The 24,532-nt window shown below is 40.7% G+C and overlaps 3 protein-coding genes across 3 annotated transcripts in view; 1 reads left to right on the forward strand and 2 right to left on the reverse strand.

Annotated features, from left to right (window-relative positions):
* LOC131888500 (hemicentin-2-like) overlaps positions 1-18,309 on the forward strand; it is a 56,036-nt gene extending 37,727 nt beyond the window's left edge. The window contains exons 3-7 of the mRNA XM_059237374.1: positions 1,170-1,396; positions 15,275-15,497; positions 15,589-15,716; positions 15,796-16,000; positions 17,815-18,309. Coding sequence (XP_059093357.1) covers positions 1,170-1,396; positions 15,275-15,497; positions 15,589-15,716; positions 15,796-16,000; positions 17,815-18,119 — 1,088 coding nt within the window. The 3' untranslated portion in view covers positions 18,120-18,309. The remainder of the gene's footprint in view (positions 1-1,169; positions 1,397-15,274; positions 15,498-15,588; positions 15,717-15,795; positions 16,001-17,814) is intronic.
* LOC131888499 (actin, adductor muscle-like) lies at positions 11,043-12,299 on the reverse strand. Its single transcript, XM_059237373.1, has one exon. It carries the CDS (start codon positions 12,197-12,199, stop codon positions 11,069-11,071), a length of 1,131 nt encoding a protein of 376 aa, XP_059093356.1. The 5' UTR covers positions 12,200-12,299; the 3' UTR covers positions 11,043-11,068.
* LOC131888502 (tudor domain-containing protein 5-like) lies at positions 15,132-20,853 on the reverse strand (the record flags this gene model as incomplete). The annotated part of the gene is given in 4 exon segments (XM_059237375.1): positions 15,132-15,371; positions 19,782-20,174; positions 20,235-20,439; positions 20,508-20,853. Coding segments are annotated over 4 exon segments (962 nt in total), but the record flags the coding sequence as incomplete, so codon positions are not given.
* Positions 20,854-24,532: the final 3,679 nt, after the last annotated feature.

The raw sequence follows: 24,532 nt of genomic DNA on the forward strand, positions 1-24,532 counted from the left end.
AAGGTTGGAGGACCTTATTCCGTAATGATGATGTGTCAGACACCTTGAGGATCGAGATGTGAGCTGACTTCATTAGGTGGCATCACTTTCACTGGAAGAATACACGAGTGCCCAGTACTACACAAGACATGTTACTTCCACAATAGACCTGGGATCGTTCGAACAGCGAACACAAAGGGGAAAGAAATTGAAGCTTGAACTAGTCCAGAAAAAAATGATCTCATTACGAAGTCAGCCCTTGGATCAATACGGAAGGGAAACTCTAGAATACCAGCAGCACAATTACGATTGAACCAGTTTCAAAACCAGAGGGGGTGCTTCATTTCCATAATGAAAATAGGTGGAAATGGTTTTCGAGGTCCGTGTCTAATATGATGCAGAGCAACTAGACCAAGGGAAGAACAAACTTGGAGCTAATCTGCCTGTTGTGTAGTACCACGAGGAAAACCGTACAGAAAAAGCGGCTGAACCTGTCCTCGTGAGAGAACATTCCTTGTCTGTTGTGAACATCTTCCTGGTTACAATAACTCGCGCCATCATGCCGTCCTCACTTTCCGTTGAGAATGAAATCTGTCCTCCCTCCTCCCGCCTTTGCTCCGCCCAGTGGAATGGTGGATTTTTTGAGGGGAAATCTTGTTCCAAGCCAAAAGGGTTCAACAAGAGCTCTGATATCTAAGGTCTCTCCAGATAGATTCGTGTCACCATAGTGGGGATGATATGAAAAGAAGACCTTTCACGTGTAAAGTCATTATAAAGGATTTAAAGGGATGGTTTAGCATGGTAAAATTGAAAGATTGGACTTGTAGAAGGGGGGCTGAGCCAAGAATGTGGGTGAAGGTTGCGGAAAATTAAAAGGGATCACTCCTGACACGGGTTTAAGGAAAAAACTCGAGACCGAGAAGGAACTTGAAAAGGAAACTAACTTTACGACAACCGTGAAAGAGAGAGAGAGAGAACACTTTGGCAGTGTTGTATAATTTCTAACTTTCCTAATGACTTCTACAGCGGCAGTTCCCTGATGGAAAACCTTGAAACCTGTGTGATCCCGCTTCTTTTTTTTTTTTTTTAAATTCGAATAAAAGGGAACTTCATTGCTGATGACAAATTTCGAATGTTCCATAAAAGTCACCCCGCTGTGGTATTACAAATGGGTTATTTTACATTTCTAGGCTGTGGACGACATTTTCGTCATGGTGCCCATGGGACTCCGAAATTCTCCGCCTTCAAGCAACAGTTGAAAAGAGATGTGTTCCAAAGTGACTCGCTTCAATCTCCAGAGGACGAATTGCTACCCGAGCCATTTTTTGATGAGAAGGGGACCAGCCTAAACGTGACCGTATTAGCTGGACAAACGGCTTTGCTCCATTGCACTGTCCGAAATGTGGGCAACAAATCCGTAAGCAATTCCAACTCTCGTATCAATTCCTTTGGAATGTCCAAACTAGATATGACACACTCATGATCAATGGTGCTTGCACGGAAACTTTTCTATCATCAGTCGTTCTCAGCCATTTCAAACTTGGTAGGATTCATGAAAGACGCTGAGAAGAGACTGTCTTCTTAAACGAAACCGTGCACTATTTAACAAAATCAATTTGAACACCTCAGTATCTGGATCAAAACCCATGCAAGAGGTTTTAAACTTTAAATTGACAATGTTGCCCCAAACATCGGGCCCTTTGTCCCCACGGTAAAATATGAGAGCAGACTGTCTCCGTTATTTTTTAAAAATTGCGAGCCTTTTAAGAAGAATTAAAATGCGATCCTCGTGTCTCGTTTTTCAATTAAAAAGTTTCCACCAACCTTGGCCCGGCTACGAACGTACTGTGTACGTACTTGCGTAGAGGAATGAGAGGTTGTGACTCAGTACTGAGCAATTCCAAGGTGGAGCAAAGACCACGAACTCACCAGAGCTCATTCACCAGACCTCTCTACTGCACAAGTGTATCTCGTGCTTTCATAGACCTACCACTGCATGCAGCACTGAAGATTGAAGACGCCAGGGGACAAGTTGTTCAAGGAAAGGTATGTGTGTGGGGGTTTTCTTCTGAGCTGACACCATGAAAAGGTCCCTCAAAGAGATTGAAAGTTCAGAGGAGATTTCACCAGAAGACCACACGAAACGGAGCTTGCTGGATAGTTAGCAAGACTCCACTTATGTTGCAGCAAAAAAAGAAGAGGACTAGAGAATAATTTGTGGTACCTCGTTGCTTCAATCTCTATGTTCAAGCTCAAATGTCAATAATGATTATTTAGTGTCCCAATGGTGAAGACGCCTTTGCCCAAGAGGTGTACAGAGATGGGGTGTAATGCGAAACGGTCTGAATATTAAAACAATTTTTCTGCGATGCAATGTATTTGTTTTTACATCCCTGGATTTGAAAGTAAATGCACGTAATTGCCATTCAAGAATAACAGTAATTGAACATCTGTTCTTCTCATCATCGACGTCTCTTTGTCCTCATCACAGTGCTTTAAGGTAGCGAAAACTGATTACAAGAGCACACAACCATTGAGAGAAGAACTCGAGCATTCATCCAAAAGTCACCAAAGTTACTTAACTGATGATATACTCACTTGAATCAACAAAAAAGTTTTTTCCTCGCTTCCTTATCATGAAACGGCTGATCACTGTCCAGATGTGGTTCTGATAAAAACTGGAAATGCAGTCCAAGACAAGAAGTCGATTTTTCGTCCAAGGTTCGAATCTAGAGGGTTTAATCTAAAGGAGACTGTCCTTGCGCTAATTAGAAATTACAATGCCTTCATTCAGTTGAAAATAGAATCTTGTGATGGTTATCATATTATCAACTGGGTCGCATTTGTCCCACTCAAGAAAAAATTGAGCGTTGACACTAGTCATGGTAAATAAAAAGCAATTAGGTTATACCATCGTTTCTGATATGCTACAGAGTCCAAGGGTCAAGAGATTATTTTGTTCATCAGCAGCAAGACACAAAAGTGCCAGTCTGTGTAGTCTATTGGAAAGACCGAAAAACCGTGGTATGCCAAGCCTTGTCTCCAAGAAAAACACATTTGCCTGCAGCAGTTAAGTGGTTGATTGCTTCATGTATTAAGCTTGTGGTGCTGCATTGTTGATTTTATGTTTTTTCTTCTAAAGACAGATATATTTGGCATTCAATGTACGGATGAGATCATTTTATTGGCAAGTATGCTCTTGTGACAGACATATTGACTTAGAGATTGAGCATTTCCAAAGAAGTATCATTAAAGTCAAAGCACATATTTCAGACTATTTAACAGTCTGGCATCATGCTTGGCCCGAGTTGTTATTTGAGACAATATATTACCATGAATCACATGGCCTTGAGAAGATTCCTGTGCTGTAGAGAATTGATCTCCATTTTCGCATGAATATCTCAGGGGAATATATCTCGCAGCGTTGAAGCAACTTTTAAGATTACAACGGTTGGGGCGTCGCTGATTAAATCTTGTTAGTTTTGCGACAATTTAGGATGAGACTCAAATATTGTCAGTTCTTCCCTAAAATTCGTGGTATAACATTCACCAGATTCAGTCGGCCGCATGAGGATACACTGGCTCGGTAATTGACTCAGTAATACACCACTTCAGTTTGGGAATCTCTATTAACATCGACTTCATGAGCCTCAAATTGATGTCATCACAATACATTATTATATTTTCTTTCATGAAATGTTTATTTTCATAAACCAGCTGGAATTTAGAAGTAATGTTTACGATATATTTGTTGATTGATAACCACAATCAAGTTTTGAGCTTTCACCTTTGGCGTTGTTATTGTAAACACATTTGTACCTATGCTTGAATACTGTAGGTGGATAATAACAACTCTTAAACATTCAATACTCCGTCGTTGACAACTTAGTTGAACATTTGATTCATAGCAACAACTCATTTCATAATAGTTAATGCTTTATTTGGTGTATCAAACCATACCAGGAAAGGGACAATGGATACTTCCTACAATGAAGAAAGGTCTCGAATCAACGACCAGATTTGTTTTCCGTTTAAGTAGTTATGATATCACTGATACGTCTCCTGGTTACAGGTTTATGAATGCACGAGTTCTCTTGTACACATTTTTGCCAATGGGTTTGCTCCCGTATTCAATTTTCGCTTTTTAATGGTTAAAGGCATTGGGCAATGACATTGAGAATCCAAAAAGGAGCCTGAAGAAGTAGAAGTACCTTGATGTGGACTCTGTAGTAGACACATTATGTAGTAAAATAGAGCAAAAAATAAAAGGATGACAATGATAAGAATATAAGATAAGAGAAAAGAAAGAAATGATCACTAAGGACAATAATGTGGTAAGATTTGACACATATTTAGACCTAATTAGAATTGACCTATTAGCTTCACTGGCACTACTTCAACATCTATTCTGAATTTAATGTTTGCTTGAACAAAGTCCTAATATTTATACAAGCTCTGAACGTAGCGCATTATTCATTTGGACTCCACGAGCGCATCTGTGAGAGTGAGAGTGGATGTACTTACTGTATTATGCCAGCACCACATTTCATGTTGCTGAGAAAAAGACGTTACAAGAAACCCTTACTAATTACACACTTCATTAATTTTCCATCCTTAATGGCTTGTCTTCTCTTTCCCTACTCTAAGGAAGGCAATCCAAAAATCACTTCCGTTGAAGTATGGTACATGAATGGAACAGTTTTTTTCTCTATCTCTATTTGTAGGGGTAAAATGGGCTGTGCCGAAATATGCTATTGTCCCATTTCATTTTCAAGCAATTGGAATGGATTTGGCACAAAATAAGATATCGAAGTTGTCAATAACCGTTTTGGGTACGATCAATCTCTTGACAATCACAAAGTATATGTTAATTAGTTGTTACTACACTACCACCTCATGCCCAAGAGCAAATCCAACTGTGATGCCTAATTGATGCAGAACCTTTCCCATTCTCCGTGGCCTTGTCGTTATATCGGACGAGTTTATTGCTTAATACCCAAACTTGCCTCACATCCTTTCTATTTCTAGCGAACATACGATAGCCCAACATTTGGGACGTACTTAAATCAGATTAGTAATGGATTTCCCTTAGTAGTCATTCAGGAAAACGCACAAATAGTCCACTTCCTTTTCGAGACAAGTATCGTATGTTCGCTCTAACCTCGAGAATTGTTGTGTAAGGTAAGCAAGTCATTCAGATGACTAGATAATTAACCAATTTGGAAGTCTTTGGATTACTTCGATGTGTATTAACCTCGAGCCGTTGGTTTTGGGTGCGAATCTCCTGGAATCCCACTTGATCGCCATTGGACAGCCTTTTTCGATTGCCCTCTCTCTCTCGTCCACAGAGTCAGTCCGATTAGGCTTGTTCTTATTCAATCCAATGGAATGGGTGTCAGTCAGACGAGCGATTGAGCCTGTCGATTTTGTCCAATGGTTTAGGTAGCTTCCGAAAACCAACGCTTAACGCATCTTTTGGGATTAGTTTAAGATATGCAGTTTAGCAACGTTTTAACTTACCCTTGGCAGAGTCGGTGCCACAAGTATGCAAGGGAATTGAATAGCAACCCAGCCATGACAAGATCTGGTGGGTCTCACAAAACGCAGACCACCAATGCCATTCGAGGACTTTTTTTCCAAGTCTCAAAAGAAGATCGCGTTTCTTAGACAGTTGGCATTTTAATCAAGTGGCTCTGTCTTGATCGACATTAAAAGAGTAATAAAGCTTTAAATCGTGCTAGAACAGCTATGAAATCAATGACCCTTTACTGCTCTTAGGATGCTTTTAAGGGTTGTCGTCTTCCTCGAGATTCCTTGCTCAAAGTTTAGTTTTTAGTGCTACGAGCACCAGATAGCAAGAATCCCGATCAACGGTTGCACACTCGCAAGGTTCTAGCTACCAGGTGGGTGCCGTCGCTAGATATAATACGGCAGGGGCCAACCTTTGAGGATAGGTTGTGAAATGAGGGGATTTGGGCAATATATTTAGCAATATATCTCGGAAGAAACCATAATGGTACCAGTAAAAAAAATCAAAATGAACTGGTATGGAATCTAAAAATTTGTCCAAGTCTGACTTGAAAGATGCTACCGGATCAACAAGGCCTACGTATTCCCTACTAATAAAAGAGGGAAGCAAATTAAACAATGAAGGAGCCCGAGAAAGAAGAGATGTGGACTTCATTGTTCGAACTAGCCTGGATTCTCGAAGGCTTGAAGGTGCTCTCAAAACGCACATTAAGCCTCTACGGTCACTAGAATTGACCCTAAACCCTGGGTTGGGACAAAGCTCATGGATACTTTTGAAGACGTACAGTATCAGATACCTCTTCACCTTCTCTGAACACTGTACAGTCCCAACTTTTTTAGCCTCTCCCAATATGAGAGCTCTCTCAATCCTGTGATGTTCCTAGTGAAATATCTTTGGACTTGCTCGACCTTTTGCAAACCTGCTGAACTCATTGGAGCCAAATGGGTGAGGCATATTCAAGATGTTGCTGGACAATCGACTGTACAGAGTTAGCATCGTGATGCTATCTATGGACTTAAACGTGCGATAATATCCACCACACATATGAAAAGCTTTACCCACCTTCAACTGGATATGCTCATCGAACTTTCCATTATTTGGAGGACTACACCTAGATCTTTCATAGATGAGACCTGCTCAATATCTTTACCTCCATTATCTACGAGTGGAGTATTTTAAAGAGTTGACCCAAATGTCATTGAGCGGAATTTCATTCCGTTCAGGGCCATATTACTCTCAGTTACCCAAGAGTAGATTCGATCTAAGTCCTTCAAGGCTACTGGAATCTTGGCCATTCCTACCAGAAACTAACTTTGTATTCGTCAGCATAAGAAGAGAGACTGGCAGTAATACTAAGCTTTTGAAGCGGGCAACGAATATTATAAACAAGAGGGCCCTAAGATCGAACCCTGGGAACACCTGACTTGACATCATGTATGTCACTAAGGGATCCCTCAACCTTAACCAATTGCTTTCCTACCAGAAATGATTTTTTTAACCAATTGAGAACCTTGCCTTGGATCCCAATCTCATGGAGCCTGTTAACTAAAAGACCATGATCTACCTTGTCAAAGGCCTTGGCAAAGTCGAGATAAACTACATCAACTGATTCATGGCTCTCTAGTCCCTTAATAACCCGCTCAATATGTTCAATCAGTTGGGTAACCGTGCTAAAATGTGCTCGGAACCCATGCTGGCTAGGACGAAGGACTTCATGGATATCAAGAATTCAACCAGTTTGAACTTCATGATCTTCTCAAACACCTTCGCAATATTCGAAGTGAGAGAAATCGGCCTGTAGTTACTGGGAGCGACTTATCTCCCCCTTTAAAATTGGACAAACATGAGCTAACTTTAGTGAAAATGGAAACTTGCCCTGATCCAAGATGCAACGCCTCAAGTACGAGAAAACAGGAGCGAGAACCATTGAGCATCTCATCAGAAACTGAGATGTCACGCCATCAGGACCAGGAGAGCTCGAAAGCCTCAAGTCCCTGATGGCCTCTAAAGCATCTTGATCTGTGACTACAAGATCATCTAAACGCTCAACTTGACTAACTTGTCAATCTCAACAGACTCATCTTCAGAGCAATGAGCTGTTGCTTCCGAACTCAGTGGGGTTGAAAACACACTGGAGACTGATCTCCAAGCATGTTAGCCATAGTCTCTATATTGCTAATGGCTTCCCCATCAACCTCAAAAGGCCCAACAGAGTGTAATCAAAAGGCCCCAACAAGTGTAAGTATGTAAGTTATGTTTCTGTCAAAATGAGTTGCTTAATTGTCATATGCATTAGCAAAAAAAGATTACAGAAACTTTAAACAAACTCATGAATAAACTAAGGAACTGTTTACTAATTGTTTACTTATTTAATTTGCTGAATTTAGCGCCAATATATGATCAAACCAGAAGATCAGTCACGGCTCTCCATTTGAATTTCGCGTGCTTTTTCGTGATGTCAATCTGCGAACAATGTCCTAGTGACCCAAATCTTAAGGATACATTTTTTTGAATAAATGACATCAATTTTGATGGTAATGGTCTGAAACTTTATTGATTGAAGATTTACTAATCAACTTGCTATGAGAGGGCCAAAAAGATAAAATGTATATCTCTCATAGTCAATTTGATTGTCAAGTATAAGTATAACATTTAATATGTTCCTTGAAATATGTTGTTTGAGGGAATGCACCCGCCTAAATAAACAATTCCGGATCTTCACCCATGAGATTATTAATCATTTTAAGCAAAGTTACTTTTATTATTTTAAGTATTATTCTCTCCTGAAAGCTTTATAAAATGAAACAAAAATTGTGAATGAATGCCTTGAATGAGGTTTAATGATACAGCCAGAACATCTTTATGCCAAACAAGATAGGAATGAAATTTTGAAGATTGATAAATATTACTTACCTCTTTTACGAAAAAGCACACTCAAACTTTTAATTTAGCATTGAACATAATTGTAAGACTTCTGATGCACTTTTTACATGCTCTAATAATTACTTTGATCAATATTTCGAAACCCATCCTATTAGATATATTTTTTAGCGTCCAACACTTAAACAACTACTCGTGAAGTTTCAACAATCTAGATTATATCTTCCATTTTTCTTAAATTTGGCCTATTATGCATGGAATAATGCTTTCCACCTGCAATATACTAACATGGTCAGTTGAAGTAGAGTTTTTTGATTACATTTTTGTTCAACCAAAGATATAAAGTTGTGAACGTAAAATTGACAAACAGTATTTTCAATACATGTCAAAGTTTATCAGGATATATGTAAAATTTCTGCATGCTATGGAAATGCAACCAGCTGCAAGAACTATGGTAGATGTAATAATGCTAAAAAATTAATAGAATTGCAACAGGGAGTCTTCAAAAGGTGTATTTAAAAAGATAATGTTTCAAGTTTTAAGTTTTAAATATCAAATGAATTACATACAATATGAGTTTAAACAAGACAAATTTCATAGGAAGTTGTTATCTTTGTCTTTTTGATCAAGTCATGGCGTTCAAAAAATAGGTTAGCAATATTCTGGATACCATCTTTAAGGCCTATTAATGTACCTTTTGTTAGGTGTAACTAGACCTCTAGGGGAACCTTTAGCATCCATATCATTAAGAAAAGGAGAAATAGTGAGTATGGTTGCCTCAAGGGTGAAAGGCAATATTGTACTCCAACCCAACGTTGGGTCAACCACACCCAATGGGGTTCTTATTTGAACAAACCCGTTTTACAGCGATGATTTCTCTCTGCGCTCTTCTCTCTTCTATCCGCATGACCCCACCTCGCCCCCTCGGCTTGTCTACTTTTTGAAGTGCCCATACCTATATTTTAGGCCCTTGATTCCGATAGCAATTGAAAGTCCGGATTCAAGTCCGAGTGCACATGAGTCTTTTACTCGATTTTGGAGGAATTGGTCGGACTCGAGTCCGGACCCGTCATAAAAAAGATTAATGTTGTTTCCTTAAACTTCTCAAGACGAGTCGTTTTGCTTTACCCGACTAAAGTAAAAGACTGCCGGACTCAAGTCTTTTGCCGGACTCAAGTTCTGACTCGGCGAGTCCGGCACAAAGTCAAAAAATCAGGGGTCACCTACAAGTGTGACTTTAGCCGGACTCGACGCATCACTAGTCAAATTTTCCTGGGAACCCCTCCAATAACGAGTTACATTAATCAACGCCAAATATTGGTGCAAAAATACTAAAAAATGAAGAATTTTAGAAGGTTAAGATATTCAAAGAGTTGTAGCCTTTAATATTTGTGAGGGCATTCAGATTAACCGCAATGAATAAAGCGAAAATGACATTCCAAGGTCTTATCGTATTCTAGACGAGTATTAAACACAGTAAGCAATGGAGATATAAACTCGTACACAGGCACAGGTTGTCAGTTCTCGACAGACTGTGTATTATTTGAAATACTAATCAATTAACTTCTCAAACAAGGCCACAATCTAACTTTCAAAATTAAGTATTACGTCAATTTGATATTGATAAGTCGATGATGAATGAGATATCGTTTCCCATTGGAGACAAATTGGGATCTCAAATCTTTCATAAATGAATACCTAGGGATTAACCTTATACTTATGTACGCAAAATAATATTAATCAAAGCTAAAAGCGTTAAAGAATGTTACATGATTACAATAAAATTTTAGGTAAGTGAGCCTGAACTGGATTTAGTTCACGCCCGTTGTGCAGCTAGTTTTTCCTGATCTTGCCTAGATTACTTGACGACAGACAGGGCAATTGTCGAAGATAAAAAATCAACACGTCAGTAATACCAAATGGCTTAAATTTTCTCCTTATCTGTGGAATTCAATTTTTTTCTGGACAAAACAAGGTAATCCAAAAATCGGTTTACTCAAACCTTCCCTCTCCCAAACTAATGGGCCCTGTGGGTTGTAAGTAAGATCGTAACAGGTATGAACCGTACTACATGGGAAGAGACGTAGTGTAGTGGTTAGCGCAGTTTCCTAGCATGAGAGAAGTTCTCGGTTCCATTCTCCTCCCCGACCTTTCTCCAGGAAACTTTTAGACGCTAACGACACCCACAGACGGAGAACCAATCTGATTTGGACTATGAGACTGCCTATCGGAAATGACTTGGACGGTGTGATGGGTAGCCTTCACTGGGTTCACCCCTCCGGCCCTAGCACCACAAATATAGAAAAACATGTTAAAGGGATCGCAAAATACATATTTAGTATAATAGGTTACGAGTACTGTAGGTTAGCTGTAGTACCGTATTGGAGGAGCATCTGCTTACCAATTTGCCAATCCTGGTTCGATTCCAGGCTGGCCATTTTCAAGTTTCTTTGTGGCATTTGGTTAAAACATAAGTTGCTGCTTTTAACAATTTAAAGGGCGAACCTGAGGTCATTCCATTAATTTCGCACGTTGGTTGTGACGACGGAGCGGGACACCCATCATCAGACGGCAGGCCGAGCGAGAGAGCTGCCATTTGACTTCGTAGAACAAACAAAACAAACAAAAATAGACGAAGAGTACGAATGATCAATGTCAGTATCATCGTGTAATATGCATTTAGAAACATTTGCGATGAACAATGGATGGACCAGCCTCGTCATATTCTTGTTTGGAAATCCACATTTGTTGGAAAGTAGACAAGGAAGCCAAGATTGAGCCGCCAATCCAGACTGAATATTTCCTTTCGGGAGGGGCAATGATTTTGATCTTCATCGTAGAAGGAGCCAAATGAGTTATTTCTTTTTGCATGCGGTCGCCAATTCCGGGGAACATGGTAGATCCTCCGGACAAAACAATGTTCGAGTATAAGTCCTTGCGAATATCTACGTCACATCTCATAATTGAATAGAAAGTTGTCTCATGGATGCCGATCGCCTCCATTCCAAGGAACGAGGGTTGGAACAGAGCCTCAGGACATCGGAATCGCTCATTGCCAATTGTGATGACTTGTCCGTCAGGGAGTTCGTACGATTTTTCCAATGAGGACGAGGCAGCGGCTGTGGCCATTTCTTGTTCAAAATCTATAGCAACAAAGGCCATTTTTTCTTTGACATCACGGACAATCTCTCTCTCTGCCGTGGTGGTGAAGCCGTAACCTCTTTCAGTCAATATACTTCCGAGGTAATGAGTCAAGTCTCGTCCAGCTAGGTCCAAACGAAGAATGGCATGTGGGAGGGCATAGCCTTCATAGATGGGCACCGTGTGCGTCACGCCATCGCCAGAGTCCATGACAATGCCCGTGGTTCGCCCAGAAGCGTACAGTGACAAAACTGCCTGAATGCTCACATACATGGCTGGAGCATTGAAACTCTCGAACATAATTTGAGTCATCTTCTCTCGATTCATTTTAGGGTTCATGGGAGCCTCGGTCAAAAGGATAGGGTGCTCCTCAGGTGCCACACGAAGTTCGTTGTAAAACGTGTGATGCCAAATTTTCTCCATGTCATCCCAGTTCGTGACAATGCCATGCTCAATTGGGTATTTAAGGGTCAGGATTCCACGCTTGGATTGAGCCTCGTCCCCCACATAACTGTCTTTTTGTCCCATTCCCACCATGACTCCTGTGTGCTTTGGACGTCCAATGATGGAAGGAAAAACGGCTCGGGGAGCATCATCTCCGGCAAATCCAGCCTTACACATTCCGGATCCATTGTCCACGACAAGAGCGTTAACATCGTCGTCACACATTGTGCTAAAGTCAAAGCCTCTTTATCTTGTTGATCTCTTTCTGAGCAACCTCTAGGATGAGTGTCGAGTTAACAATGATTTCAGATAAGTTAATACACGCTTTAATATGCACAACATCGATATGGGAAGATATGATGCTGAAAAATATTCGAGTCCATATAAGGACTCGTATCAAAAGACATATTATAGGGATAATCAAGCTTACATCCGTCACCCATAATCAGCAATAAATTTTGTTATCAACGTCCTAGAATATATCAGGGTTTCAATTGCTATTAGCACTAGCTCCAATATTCATGGACAGGATGTCGAAATGAGAACCTGCCGCTTTGGATTTTAGAATATTTTACACAAGCACACTGGGTGGAGCCCTTAACCCTACCCAGGTTATATACAAACATACAGTGTTTAGTTTGCAGGTACAAATTTACTATATTGCATTCAGGATTATAAAAATGAAGAGCAAACCAATTCAAAACCACGAAAGCTTGCGAAAAAAATTGAAAGCCTTTACACGGTCCTGTAGTTCGAGACTGCCTTTCAAAAGAAATGATGCTAAGATTTGAAACACCCATCAAATTGATGATAGTCCTTAGTTTCTAAAACACTCTAGAACGAGTTATTTGGTTGTTAGAATGGGCTAGTTTTTTATATTTTAATTTTAAAGCCAGCATTTGAATTTGCCACCAAAATTTGCCTTGACCGAGTCGAAGCGTCTATCGGAGATGTAGAAATGTCTACAAACAGATTGATTTTGAGCACACGCTTCAGCGACGGTAATTTGTGGAGAAAATGGTTCATTTTTAGATGAACTGTTTTCTTGGCGATGTTTGATATACGTATTCAGATGCTCTCCAACGAAAACTGATTTAAGGCTGTTGCCTCAAATTTTCTGTGTTCAAGTGTTCAAATAAGGTATCAAAATTCACTCGTGCTCTTGACTACTCCTGACAATGACACTTTCATCTCAGAAAGAATAAGAAGAGTTCAGTACACTGTCTGTACTTAGGAATATGTAGCAAATAATTGTCTCGAATGGTCCTCATTGTCTCTAAGGTATCTGTTGGAGTGTTTCGATGTGAGGTCAGAGACGTGTACTTTCAATGTTTCAAGCATTTGATCGGAAGTTTTAGCACTCCTGATGTCATGATATCAACTAACATTTCCTCAAAACCAAGTGATCCTTAGACTCGAGCACCATTTTCTTCGGCACAAATGTCGTCAATCTCGTCTCATCAATCCCTCTGGGCCAAACGGTAAACAGGTGGGACGAAACAAAGGCCCAGGCACAAAAAGCAATCGCATTTCACCGTTTCAATCAAACCTCGTTTGAAATGTTTGTTGTTCAGTTGAGTCTGATTGCTTTGAATCAAAACTTCCAAAGTGTAAGAGCGGATGCTTATTCTGGGTAGTGTCCAAGATCACCAACTAAGAGATAAGAGCGGTTAAAAAAAAACTCGCCTCACAATCATTCAAACTCACTTACGAATCAATTAAGGTAGTGTAACTAACAGTGTGACAAATATTAACTGTAGTTCTAACCAGAACAATAATGGACTAATAACGTAACTTAACTTTCCGTTTGAAGTGTCATTTTTTCTATCCAGTTGGTCGAACTTAAATAAGACAAGTCTTCGAATTGAGGCATTCCTGCACTTTTCTCTTTGTATCTAGAGTGAGGCAAGGGAGGCTCTCTCGACGACCGACCGCTCGTTGAAGGTCTCACTTTTTTCTTCTCATCTCCTCGTTGGTGGCTTTGATATCTGGCAAGATTGGAAAAAAGGAAAGGGTTTCCTCCTGGCAATCCGAGCCCCCTTGAAGTGGAATGAGCAAGAACAAGAAGACCCCGACCTTTAAAAAGACCTTGGTCGGTTTCGCCAACCCGAATTCAGATTGACAGACAAACCACTTTTCATCGAGACGCAAACCAATCAACGAGCTAGGCCGATAAATGGAGCAGATCACTTGAAAGATTGACAATCGGTCCTCCTCTCTTATTTACTGCATTTACCGTTTACGGATTACGTTATGGGCTCCGAAGCAAGGCATAAAACAAGCTCCATCAGAAAAGAACTCCAGTTAAATATATCTCAGTTCGTAGAATGCAAACTTGGCACTTGGCGCTCGCAGTCTCGAAAGTTCTACCAGGAGCCTTATAAAACTTTCCAAATGTTCCAAATTCTCTTGAAAACGATCCATTGATATTACCTCCCAACTTGGGGTTGGCTCCCTTGATTTTAGTCCTGCCCATTGAACTGGCTCTTGGAGAGGCTGCCTTTTCTATTCTTTCAACGACGTTAGAAGTTCAATCATTGGCACCATGAAGCCCTTGACCGGACGGAATCACCATTATAATATGATGAGCATGAGGGGGGGGCGTACGACCACTTCCAGGTTGAACACTCATTTGGACTAGGTACGTCAATTGAGCGCTTTCTATAAAACGACTTTCATGAAAAGAGCGTAACTAGGAAGAAGCCCTCAGCCCTCCACGCAGTAATCAAGACCTGACCGTTTGTTTAGTGACCGGTTCTGTATTTTAAGCAACTTTCTAGGACGTTAATTTCCCAATGAAATTGAGCAGAACAACGGCTACCGCCAAATTGGTCAAACTGAAGGAACTTTCGGCATAAAGCTGAGTGAGCAATGAACAATGCCCACCTCGCTGGTCTTTTTTTCAAAGATTTCTCCTTGAATTGCTTTAGAACCTCGACACGAATTGAAGACGCCGCTTCTAGATTTCTCTGCATGCACGAGGCAAAAAGACTGTCTGACCTCGAATACACGCTAAAAGCAGCTAGAAAAGAGAGATATCATGGATTGAGACGAGGACCTAGTTGTGGTAGACACATTTCTCAAGATTGTATCAAGGCAAATTATGTTTCATAATGGCGAGGCAAACTCGCTTATCTTCCGATGAGGCAACATGATGGATGGGCCCTTGAAATTCCTCTTTATTGGATTTAGGAACGGCATTTTTATGCGCAACATACACATTCCCCACACACGCTAGAGAACACAATAATAACGTAACGTGGCAAATGACAATAAAAGAGGTAAAACTTGTTCTTGCAGGTCACCTGGTTGCGCCATTTTAATCCAATCCCTCAACTTCTGGCTTTAAATAACTTGACCAATATTAAGGATCAAAGGATCAAGGCTTTCCACACACCTGGAACAGAGGAATTCGTTCTACGAATTAGGCACACAGAAATCAATGACACCGGTCGCTACGAATGTCAAGTGGCTGGCAAAGTCACCGTGTCTTTGTTCCGAATGATCAACCTAGACGTAGTTGGTAAGATTGTTGGTTAACACTCATCCTCTAGAATAGAATTACTGATATCCATAACCATTGATCCATTCATTCGTGCATTCTACATTTCCAGAACCTCGCACAGAAATCATAGGCGGTCCTGACATCTACGTGGATCGAGGCTCCACGCTGAACGTCACATGCGCTGTTTCAGCCGGGGCCCAAGAGCCAGGCTTCATATTTTGGAGCAAACAGGACAAGGTATGATCACGACATGAGAGAAAGAAAATATGGAACCGAGCCGCTTCACTCTGACAAGTCTGGCTCTGGCCTTTTGCAGATTGTCCAGTTTGACGGGGGAGAGACGTCTAAAAGGCAACATTTGCTGAAGGACTCTCGAGGACGTTCGTTCTCCCGTCTGATCATTCGCAAAATTGACCTGGACCACGCAGGCCGTTACACCTGTCAACCCGAATCCTCTCCAAGTCAGAGTGTCTACGTTCACGTCCTCAATGGGACAGTCCTGGCCGTGGCAGCTGATGAGGGTAAGACGAAATTGAGTACCTCAACAGGGGGACCTCCGTTTTCAAGGGGACTAGGATTGAGGCCGTTTAGACTCGTCCAATCGTCTGGCTTTAATCTACTCGCAAGCATGAAAGGAATCCAACTAGATAATAACCCATGACAAAGGCAGAGATGCCAAGGTGGGTCCAGGCCATGCGTCAATATGAAGGGTTGTTATCGAGCCATTTTCGTACAATTTCCTCACATAATCCACACAAGATACCGGTCTTGGTCTCTCTTATTTTCGGAGTACGGAGGCATTCTGGGATCAATCTTTGAGAAGAAAAAAGGGAACGGCTTTCTTGAGACAGGGATCTTTCTTTTTTCCTACAGTATTAAATTCAATTTCTCAGGTTCCATCCATCGTTTCTCCCCGCGGCGAAAATGCAATCTATTGGCAGTGCTTCCAAAGAAGTGAGGGCATTCTCTTAGTTTTGGGATCAAACCCATGAAATCGAATAAAATAGTGCGGGGCAAAACCTCCGTAAAATAGTGAAAACCTACTCCAGACACGAGTAACTTTGACTCTGAGGGCAAAACTGGAGCCACATTTGCAGTTAAGTTTGAGAAAATTACCCCCTTCCAATGCAAAGGCCTGACAATCGGAATTGGATTGTCAGTCTTGCAGATAGATTGGAGGCCAATGTCGACAGTGAGAGCTGAGAAATACTGGCCTTTTGGCATTGCGGATTGGGATGGTCCGGGCGTGAGAATCTAACATTCAGTATGGATGAGGAAGGAGCTGCTGATGCATGCATGGTAGGAAAGTCCTAGATCAGAGTTACACAAACCAGCTTCCCCTTCTCCTTGTTCTTCTTCTTCGTCGTCTACTCTTCAACTACTTCCACTCTTGGATCTAGTTCAAATGGAAGCAAAAGACAGGCTAGCGGTGAAGGATATTTCAATGACAGGCCCTATATATTAGCAACGTCGCTTCGAGTTTCTGTAGGAACTTTATGCACAAATATCTACAAACTTTGGATGATCTTTTTTTGCCCATGTTGGGCTTTCGAGCGTGTAGTTCCGACGTTGAGCTATAATTAAGGGAACTTCTACATAACATATATGTTTGACCGGGATGACTTTGCTTTAAGACGTGTCTTTATCAATACGATAGCTCAAGTTCAAGGTACAAAATCTTACAAGGCCAAGGCCCATCACAGGGTGAGTAAGGGAGAACATGAAAGCTTTGTTGGTCTTTCAACACCAGAGGAAAATGTATTACTCCGTAGATGGATCTTTGTTAATCTTCGAAACTAGACAAACAAAGCAGCAAAGCGAATCCGAAATTACCTAATCCCTCACCTAGGGCTCAACCATGGACGGATCTACCAAGAAGCATGAAGCATAAGTCGCTGTATCACTGCCTTTGATTTCGTAGCCAAGATCTGTTTATTTCGCCAACGACGCATTACATATTTTTCTCAATTGAAAATCTTGAGCTTCAAGCGTATCTTGGCACTAGAGGCAATATGATGAGATCAGTATGACCTAGGTTGTGGTGCATTCAGAATGTACAGCATGTGCAGTAAACAAATACAAACGAACAGATTTGAGGTTCAACTCTAATTTGTCCTATCTCTAGCAGATCCAGCGAGATAGAAATTCTTATTTCTTTGATGTCTGAGCAAGAAATAGCAGCGAGGAAGTGGCAATAGAGGACTTAGGGTGCGTACTCCAGTGGTTTACGTGCTGTTGAGTGAGGAAAGCCAAGGGGAACACGAAACTACCAGGAAATGTAGGCTAGGCCTTGAGCTATTGGTGTGAATACTGATCAAACCTATTCTGATTCTAGGAGATGACCAACAACAACATCAACAACAACACCAGCAGCAGCAGCTTCCTGCCTCTTCCTTGGGGCAGAAACCGTCTTCTCCAACCTCGAAGGTCTCCCCATCACAAGAGAAACTTCCAAGCAACTCTGAGGTCTCCTTAGCATCTTCCAGCTCCAAAGCTCAGCGTCTCATGGCGACTACCACTACTATCACTTCTTGGTTTGGGGCTCCTTATTCACCTTGGTTTTCACTCGGGATCCAAGTCAGCTCATCTTTGATGTCCGCCCACCTGTCTGGTCTCATAAGAACGAACATCGGAAACTGATATCCTCGAACTTTGAGAACGCTAGCTGGCTCGACAAATTCAATCAGTAGGGGACGCAAATGTCGTCCAGTAAGAATGGTTCTGTGAACCTTCAATCTCCGGTCGGGGTCATGTCCGTTAGATGAGAAGGATCAGCACCTTAGGGCGAGGTTTGCCAATTCAAACTGGCTTTCACAAGTCACATTGGGCTTCAGGATGAGGAAAAAGCCTATCTCAACCGAATTAGGCCCAAAAGGGGCCCCTCCCATCTTCAAATTGGTTTCATTCAATGAAGACACATGGCTCAAGCCTTGGAAACACGTGTGTGTGTGTGTGCAAGGAGAGATGGATTTATGTATCAAGTGGAGGAGAGGCCCTCTTTCATGTCGATTACTTAGCACGATGAGAGCTCGAGGTCAAGCAAATTGACCTTGGCTTGTGATTAAGCTCGGTCAAAACGGCCTCAGTTTTAGGCCGAAGATAAGACCGCAAGTGAATTAAATTGAGGTCGGACCTCGAGTTATCGTCGGCTTGGCACGAGAAAAATTGGGCTCATTTTCGCAGCTGAGCCCGAAGAAAGGTAGCCCCGTGATGTGCACTTGAAAAGCTCAAGGCCATAAAGAATGAAGAGCGAACGGAACATTGTGTTATCTATTGCGCATAGCGTGAACGTGTACTCTCGACCCCGTTTTCCCCATTGCATTCAGAATTCTGCCGAATCCAACATCGATCTAGAGAAGAACTGAATCGAAGTGAGGACAAAGATTTCGATATGGAAGTTACTCGGACGTCAATAAAGTTTCCCTTCGCTGAGCATTTTCAGCCATTCGAAAAGGTGGAAATTGAAAGTTTTTTGCCAAGCCTATACTCGGAAGTGTTCCTATTTGCAGGCAGGCCATTGTCATGGCACTTGAAACGAAGAACAACCGTGACAATTGACCAAATAATCCCCCCAATGATGGACTGGTAGCACTAGGGATATGGATGGCTTCAGTCAAAAGTTTCAATTTGGAGTGAGTTGTCGTACACATCGCAAACTCTCATTCGAGAACCTGCTTTGACACAAAGTTCTCGAGGGCGAAGAAAATGTGGCATGGGAAAGAACCTGCCTTGACTTTGGGCCAATGCGTGTCTTTGTCTTTCTGGCTTCAATGGATTATTCCTTAACGTGTGTCAGGCTAATTGGCAGTCAACTTTCTCCACACCAAGTTAGCTCATCTGACGGCTTAAGAAGCAACTTCGAGCAACTAAGCTCAGATACAACGAGCGGAATCAAACCCAAGAGAGTGGAAAGAGCTCACGTCCAAATTTATGGAGTACTTAAAATCAGAGATCCGTACACTAGTGCTAATAGAAGCCTGGCCATGGTTTTAGGATGTGATATCGCATTGGGTACAGTGCGATCGTCAGTCAGTCAGCAGACAAACTAACAGAAGGAACCGCATTAGAGGCAGCCAGAACAAGCACAAAAAGTCAAGGAGGACAAGGGAATTCCGCCCCTTTTCTGGCTGAACTGACAAACTATTATGGTTGGCAGACTTTTGCTCTTGTGAGTGTCCTTGAGGCACTTGAATTTTCCAAAGTTGGAGCCTTACACATTCAAAAGGATCCTCTAAGGATCTGTGGCAATGACATTTCGCGTTTTCACTAAGCTGTATCTGGAATAAATTATATCAATATTACCTCGTTCGTTCGCTTTTTTCTGCTGGGTCTTCGTTCACCTTTTCTCCCTTCTTGAATGTCATTTTTCATGGCCAAGATCTTGGCTTCAATTTTGTCTTGAAACTGGTTCATCAGAATTTGATTGCAATGGCCGTATCCTCCAGGGTAATAGCTCAAGGCGTGGCCAGATTTGACTAATTCATCATTCACATTGATACCCATTTTCGACTCTGATGACTCGGCAACCACTCTCAAAAGCCACAAGAGCCCGTCGTTCATTGGACAATCGTAACGATTGGCAATGAAAATCGATTTGCCTTGTGAACATAGTACCCGGTAAGTCTTAAGGGCCATCCTCGACCAATGCGACTTTCCCCTACATGAGATGATTCCTCCCAACGCACATTCCACGGCCTAAAAAAATGAGACATTGTCTTCATGATGATCTTACATAAGACTAAAAATTCCACCCACTTGAGCTTCCAAATGGCTGAATGCTATGTGAAGATGGCGTATATCTAGTGTTGATACCAGTACATGGATTCCATAGTCAATGAGGAATACTTCATACTCTTCCATGCCCAGACGGTTGACAACCTCCCCTCGTCGCCAAATGCGCAAAGAAGATGACCAAACTGCTATGAGTTGCAAAGGTTGCAAAGCATGGTGGATCGTCAATCTGCAAATTCCAATTGCACCACGGTTTCATAAACACAAGCAATATTAAACCAAAATTTATACTTATACAATTCTGGGTTTCGGTAGTGGTGAGCCATCTTTCGGGCCAAAGTCTCTAAGCGTTCCTGGATTCTAAACTCTTTGATATGAACATAGAAGGACGTAGGATTGTGGTTGGCGATGACTTTTAAATCGACAATGGAGCCCCATTTGAATCGAGAACTGGCGGACAACCTTGGAATTCGATCCTTCAAAGAACAACGGGTTGTAGCCTGAGTACCATGTAAGAGAGAATAAGGGGTCTTTAGGTTGGAACTGATCGGTCGGATTGGAGCAAATGGGTCATCAATATCTTCGTCATAATCAGGGCAATCAGGAACATCAAGTAAGTGTGTGGATGTTTTCTTCTTCCGTGACATATTTTCTAGCCTGGACTTAAACAGCAGAAGCGACGTTTATTCATAGAGTATTGATGTACTCCATGGTTTACTTGACAAGAAAGAACAACTATCAATCATTGAGTCGTCAACTTCGTTTGTTTAGAAAATTTTGTCTGGTTCTCGGACAAAAGGTGACTCATTGCTACCTCCCACTGAGATGTCCATGAAGTAGAATCTGATTTAGTCCAAATTAAAATCAACACAAATGTTTATCATTACCTAACAAAAATCATGACGAACGAGTAGTTTACAAGAAAAGTTTATAAAGCTCATTTTGTAACAAAAGATTCTCAAAGTTCATGAATCATGAGCTTAGTATGGGACCTTGAGCAGGGCATATTGAGATAAGAGACTAAAAGAGATTTGCCACTTACTTTCGAGGGAGAGTCAAGACTTATTTAACCAGCAGCTGTTTGATGATATCAGCACTAATTTTGAGAGGTCATTGGGGTGCATTTCAATACAATACAGGTACCTAGGTACGAAAAAAAACAAGATACGATGCGCAATACTAGACTTTTTCAACCTTTCAAAGAGTCTTTTGTAAAGATAAAAATTCTAGAACCGGAAAATTATGTCCAAAACAGCTCTTTTTGGCTACAAAGTATGTTTTAAGCTGTAATCTAATCCCTTGGAAAGAACTATTAAGCCTCAAAAGTACGAGTGGCCTCTCAATATTTGATGGTGATGTCATCTTCCTTTCCCACTTCAATGTCCCTATAGATAAGACTAGGCCTAGAACTTTAGAATGAACAAATACTTTCAAAATTTAAGACAATGGGATATTTGACTATTGAAAATAGATCACGTGTTCACCTTCTTTAAGCCGTTGAAGTCGACAAGTTTCCCAAACCCCTTCTGCTTTTTTTTTAATTTCAATCATTTTTTAAATGCCTGCTTGAATTCAGGGTCGATCTTTCTTTATCTATAAGATGAACACTTGCAAATAATTCCAAAAATACTACGACAAATCTTTAGGAAAATAGAAGCCAAAGAATCCTGAAGTTAAATAATGAAGTCCTTTAGCCTTTGTTATAGTTTTGTCCCATTCTGGGTTCTAGGAGCGCCGTTCCCGGTTCGCGGCGTTGATCCACTTCGCCATTGGGAGGGGGGGCAGGCCTGGAATCTACTCTCTGCCAAGCCCTCTACTGGGATCAAACCAATAAACCTGAGCATAGCTCGGTCGCGCAATAACAAACTGCGTTACAACCATCTCCCTTTTCTCCCCCAACTCCATATTAAAGTTTTACAATTCTATCAAAATATAGGCTGGTGATTTTAAATGAAAATGACATGTTGACATGTTGACATTTCTATTTTTATATTTTTAAATAATGGGATGACTAATTACAAAAGCTTGCGTAATTGCAATTTCGACTAGTTTATTGAACAAAACAAATCAACTATACTTACTACTTATTGTCTTCTAATTTTTCATGTGATTTCCAAATTGCTCTGATCACATGACGTTTCTTCAATCAATAATATGTGAAATGGCAAGATACTGAATTAGTGACCCTTGTCTTCCTAGGAACCTGCACTAATCACTACGCCGTTTCTTTTCTCAACTTAACTATCAAAAATTATTATTTTAGCCTTACAACTTGAATCGAGTCTTTTACTCGATTTTGGAGAAATTGGCCGGACTCAAGTCTTTTAGAAAGGACTCGAAAAGAAAAATTGTTCATTTTTTCCTCGAATTCGCAAGACGAGCCTTTTTGCTACAAATGACCGTAGTAAGAGACTCGAATCCTCTGCCGGACTCTAACCCGGCAAAATTCAAAAAATCAGAGGACTCGAACCAGCACTAATAAGTTGGCATCGCGTATTTAAAGACTTTTTAGTCTAATCGCAAAATTTTGAGCCTATCTTCTCGCCCATTTTGAGTCTCCAATCATGCAGAGGTAAGTTCGGAAAATGAATTTTAAAAATTTGACAAAGCTCATGGACTCTTTTGACGACGTATAGGTACCTTTTGCACCCTCTCTGAATGCTGAACAATCCAAACTTCTTTAGCCTCTTTCAAAACGCCTTTTGTCAAGTATTACCAAACCAGAGCTCTCTAATTCCTTTAACGTTTGGAGTGAAACATCTTTGGAGATTAGTATCGCCCTATAGAAGCGTAACATGCTAGAGCTACTTTAAAGAATTAATAATTGTGTAGATCTAATTAGACTGCTCTAAAACATGCCAAATATGACCGAAGCTCAGAATCAAGCTATAATAATCGGGTTGAGGTAGTCAATAGTCTGCAAAACCTCCCATTTTTGGCCTTACCAGGCTTACCCCGCAAGAGGGAGGTTAGGCCCAGGGTTGCCAAATTTTTAGACACTTATTCCGCCATTTTGACATTAGTATTCCGCCACAATTGGACAATTTTACTTACTTAAAAATGGAACACCATGATTATCAATGTATCATTACTGGGGCTCTAAAGTGATCACTAAAAAAGTTTTTTGAAATAACGGAATATATTTTTCACAAAGGAAAAAAATATAAAACGGATATATTTTAAGCATATTTTTAACTTTATTAATTGTATTTAAATCTTTAAGCATGTTTGAAAGCAAAAAAGCATGCAAAATGGCAAAGTGGAACTAATTTTGCAATTTTTGCAATTTTTGCAAAAAAAATTGCTAATTTCAAAGATCATATAAAGATGAAAGGGTAATAAATAGACGAAATTTAACCTTTCATTTTGATAGTTCTGGGGATTATTTCCCTTTAGCGTTTAGAAAAGCCCGTAAAACAAATCAATAAAAAATGGCCAAAGGTTTCAAGAACTTTCAAAATCTTAGAAGATCAAAAGTCCTCTTGTCTCCCAGTTTGGACCCCTAAATTGATACCCCAAACCATGCAGGTTTCTAGATCAAATTTGGTTTGGTGCTTTATCTCAACTCTCCCTCAGGATGAAGAGACCTGGACTAAAATGAAAGCATTTTAATATTTGCTCTTTTATATTTGAAGTATTTGGATGCTAGTTGAATTTTAAGGAAAAACTTGAGCTGGATTTAGTTATTATGTGAAAGCACTTTGAGTTATGGCTTGAACTAAAAATAATTCCATCCAAAACCACCCCACACATGCCACTGGGCAAATTGCAATTAACTCTCTCATCCATTCCATTCCAGATACCTTTGCAACAAAGCAATGACGTTTCATTAAACTAAGCTGAATTTAGATAAAATGAGTAAGGTCAAAAACATGCTCAACTCAAAATGAAAGCAACAACTGAAATTTGCGACATTGCCAATCATGCCTTTTCTACAAGTTCCTTCAGGTTTCATTCCGCCACATTCCGCCACATTTGAGTTATTTGGCCGTGAATTCCGCCACCTAGCAACCCTGGTTAGACAAACCTCTAGAGTACAAAACTTGCTTGGTTTCCGGTGTTTCCGGTAGCAAATCCATTCCGATCAAGATAAAATTGTGTCATGAACGTAAGAAGAGAATAACTCTTTAAAGATCATGAAACATGACTAAGGTCAAAGCAGTCTTCCAAGTTGTAATGAGAATGAGAGAAAATTCGCCCCATTCAAACTATGACAGTTTTATCTCAACAATGTATTGATTCTGGATACATAAAAAGAAACTTGGATCGTTTTTTAGTTACAATTGAAGGTTGGTTAGTAAGTAATAGTGATGGGATCAGAC

Source organism: Tigriopus californicus, chromosome 10 (assembly GCF_007210705.1).
Source record: "Tigriopus californicus strain San Diego chromosome 10, Tcal_SD_v2.1, whole genome shotgun sequence".
Classification (NCBI taxonomy): Eukaryota; Metazoa; Arthropoda; class Copepoda; order Harpacticoida; family Harpacticidae; genus Tigriopus; species Tigriopus californicus.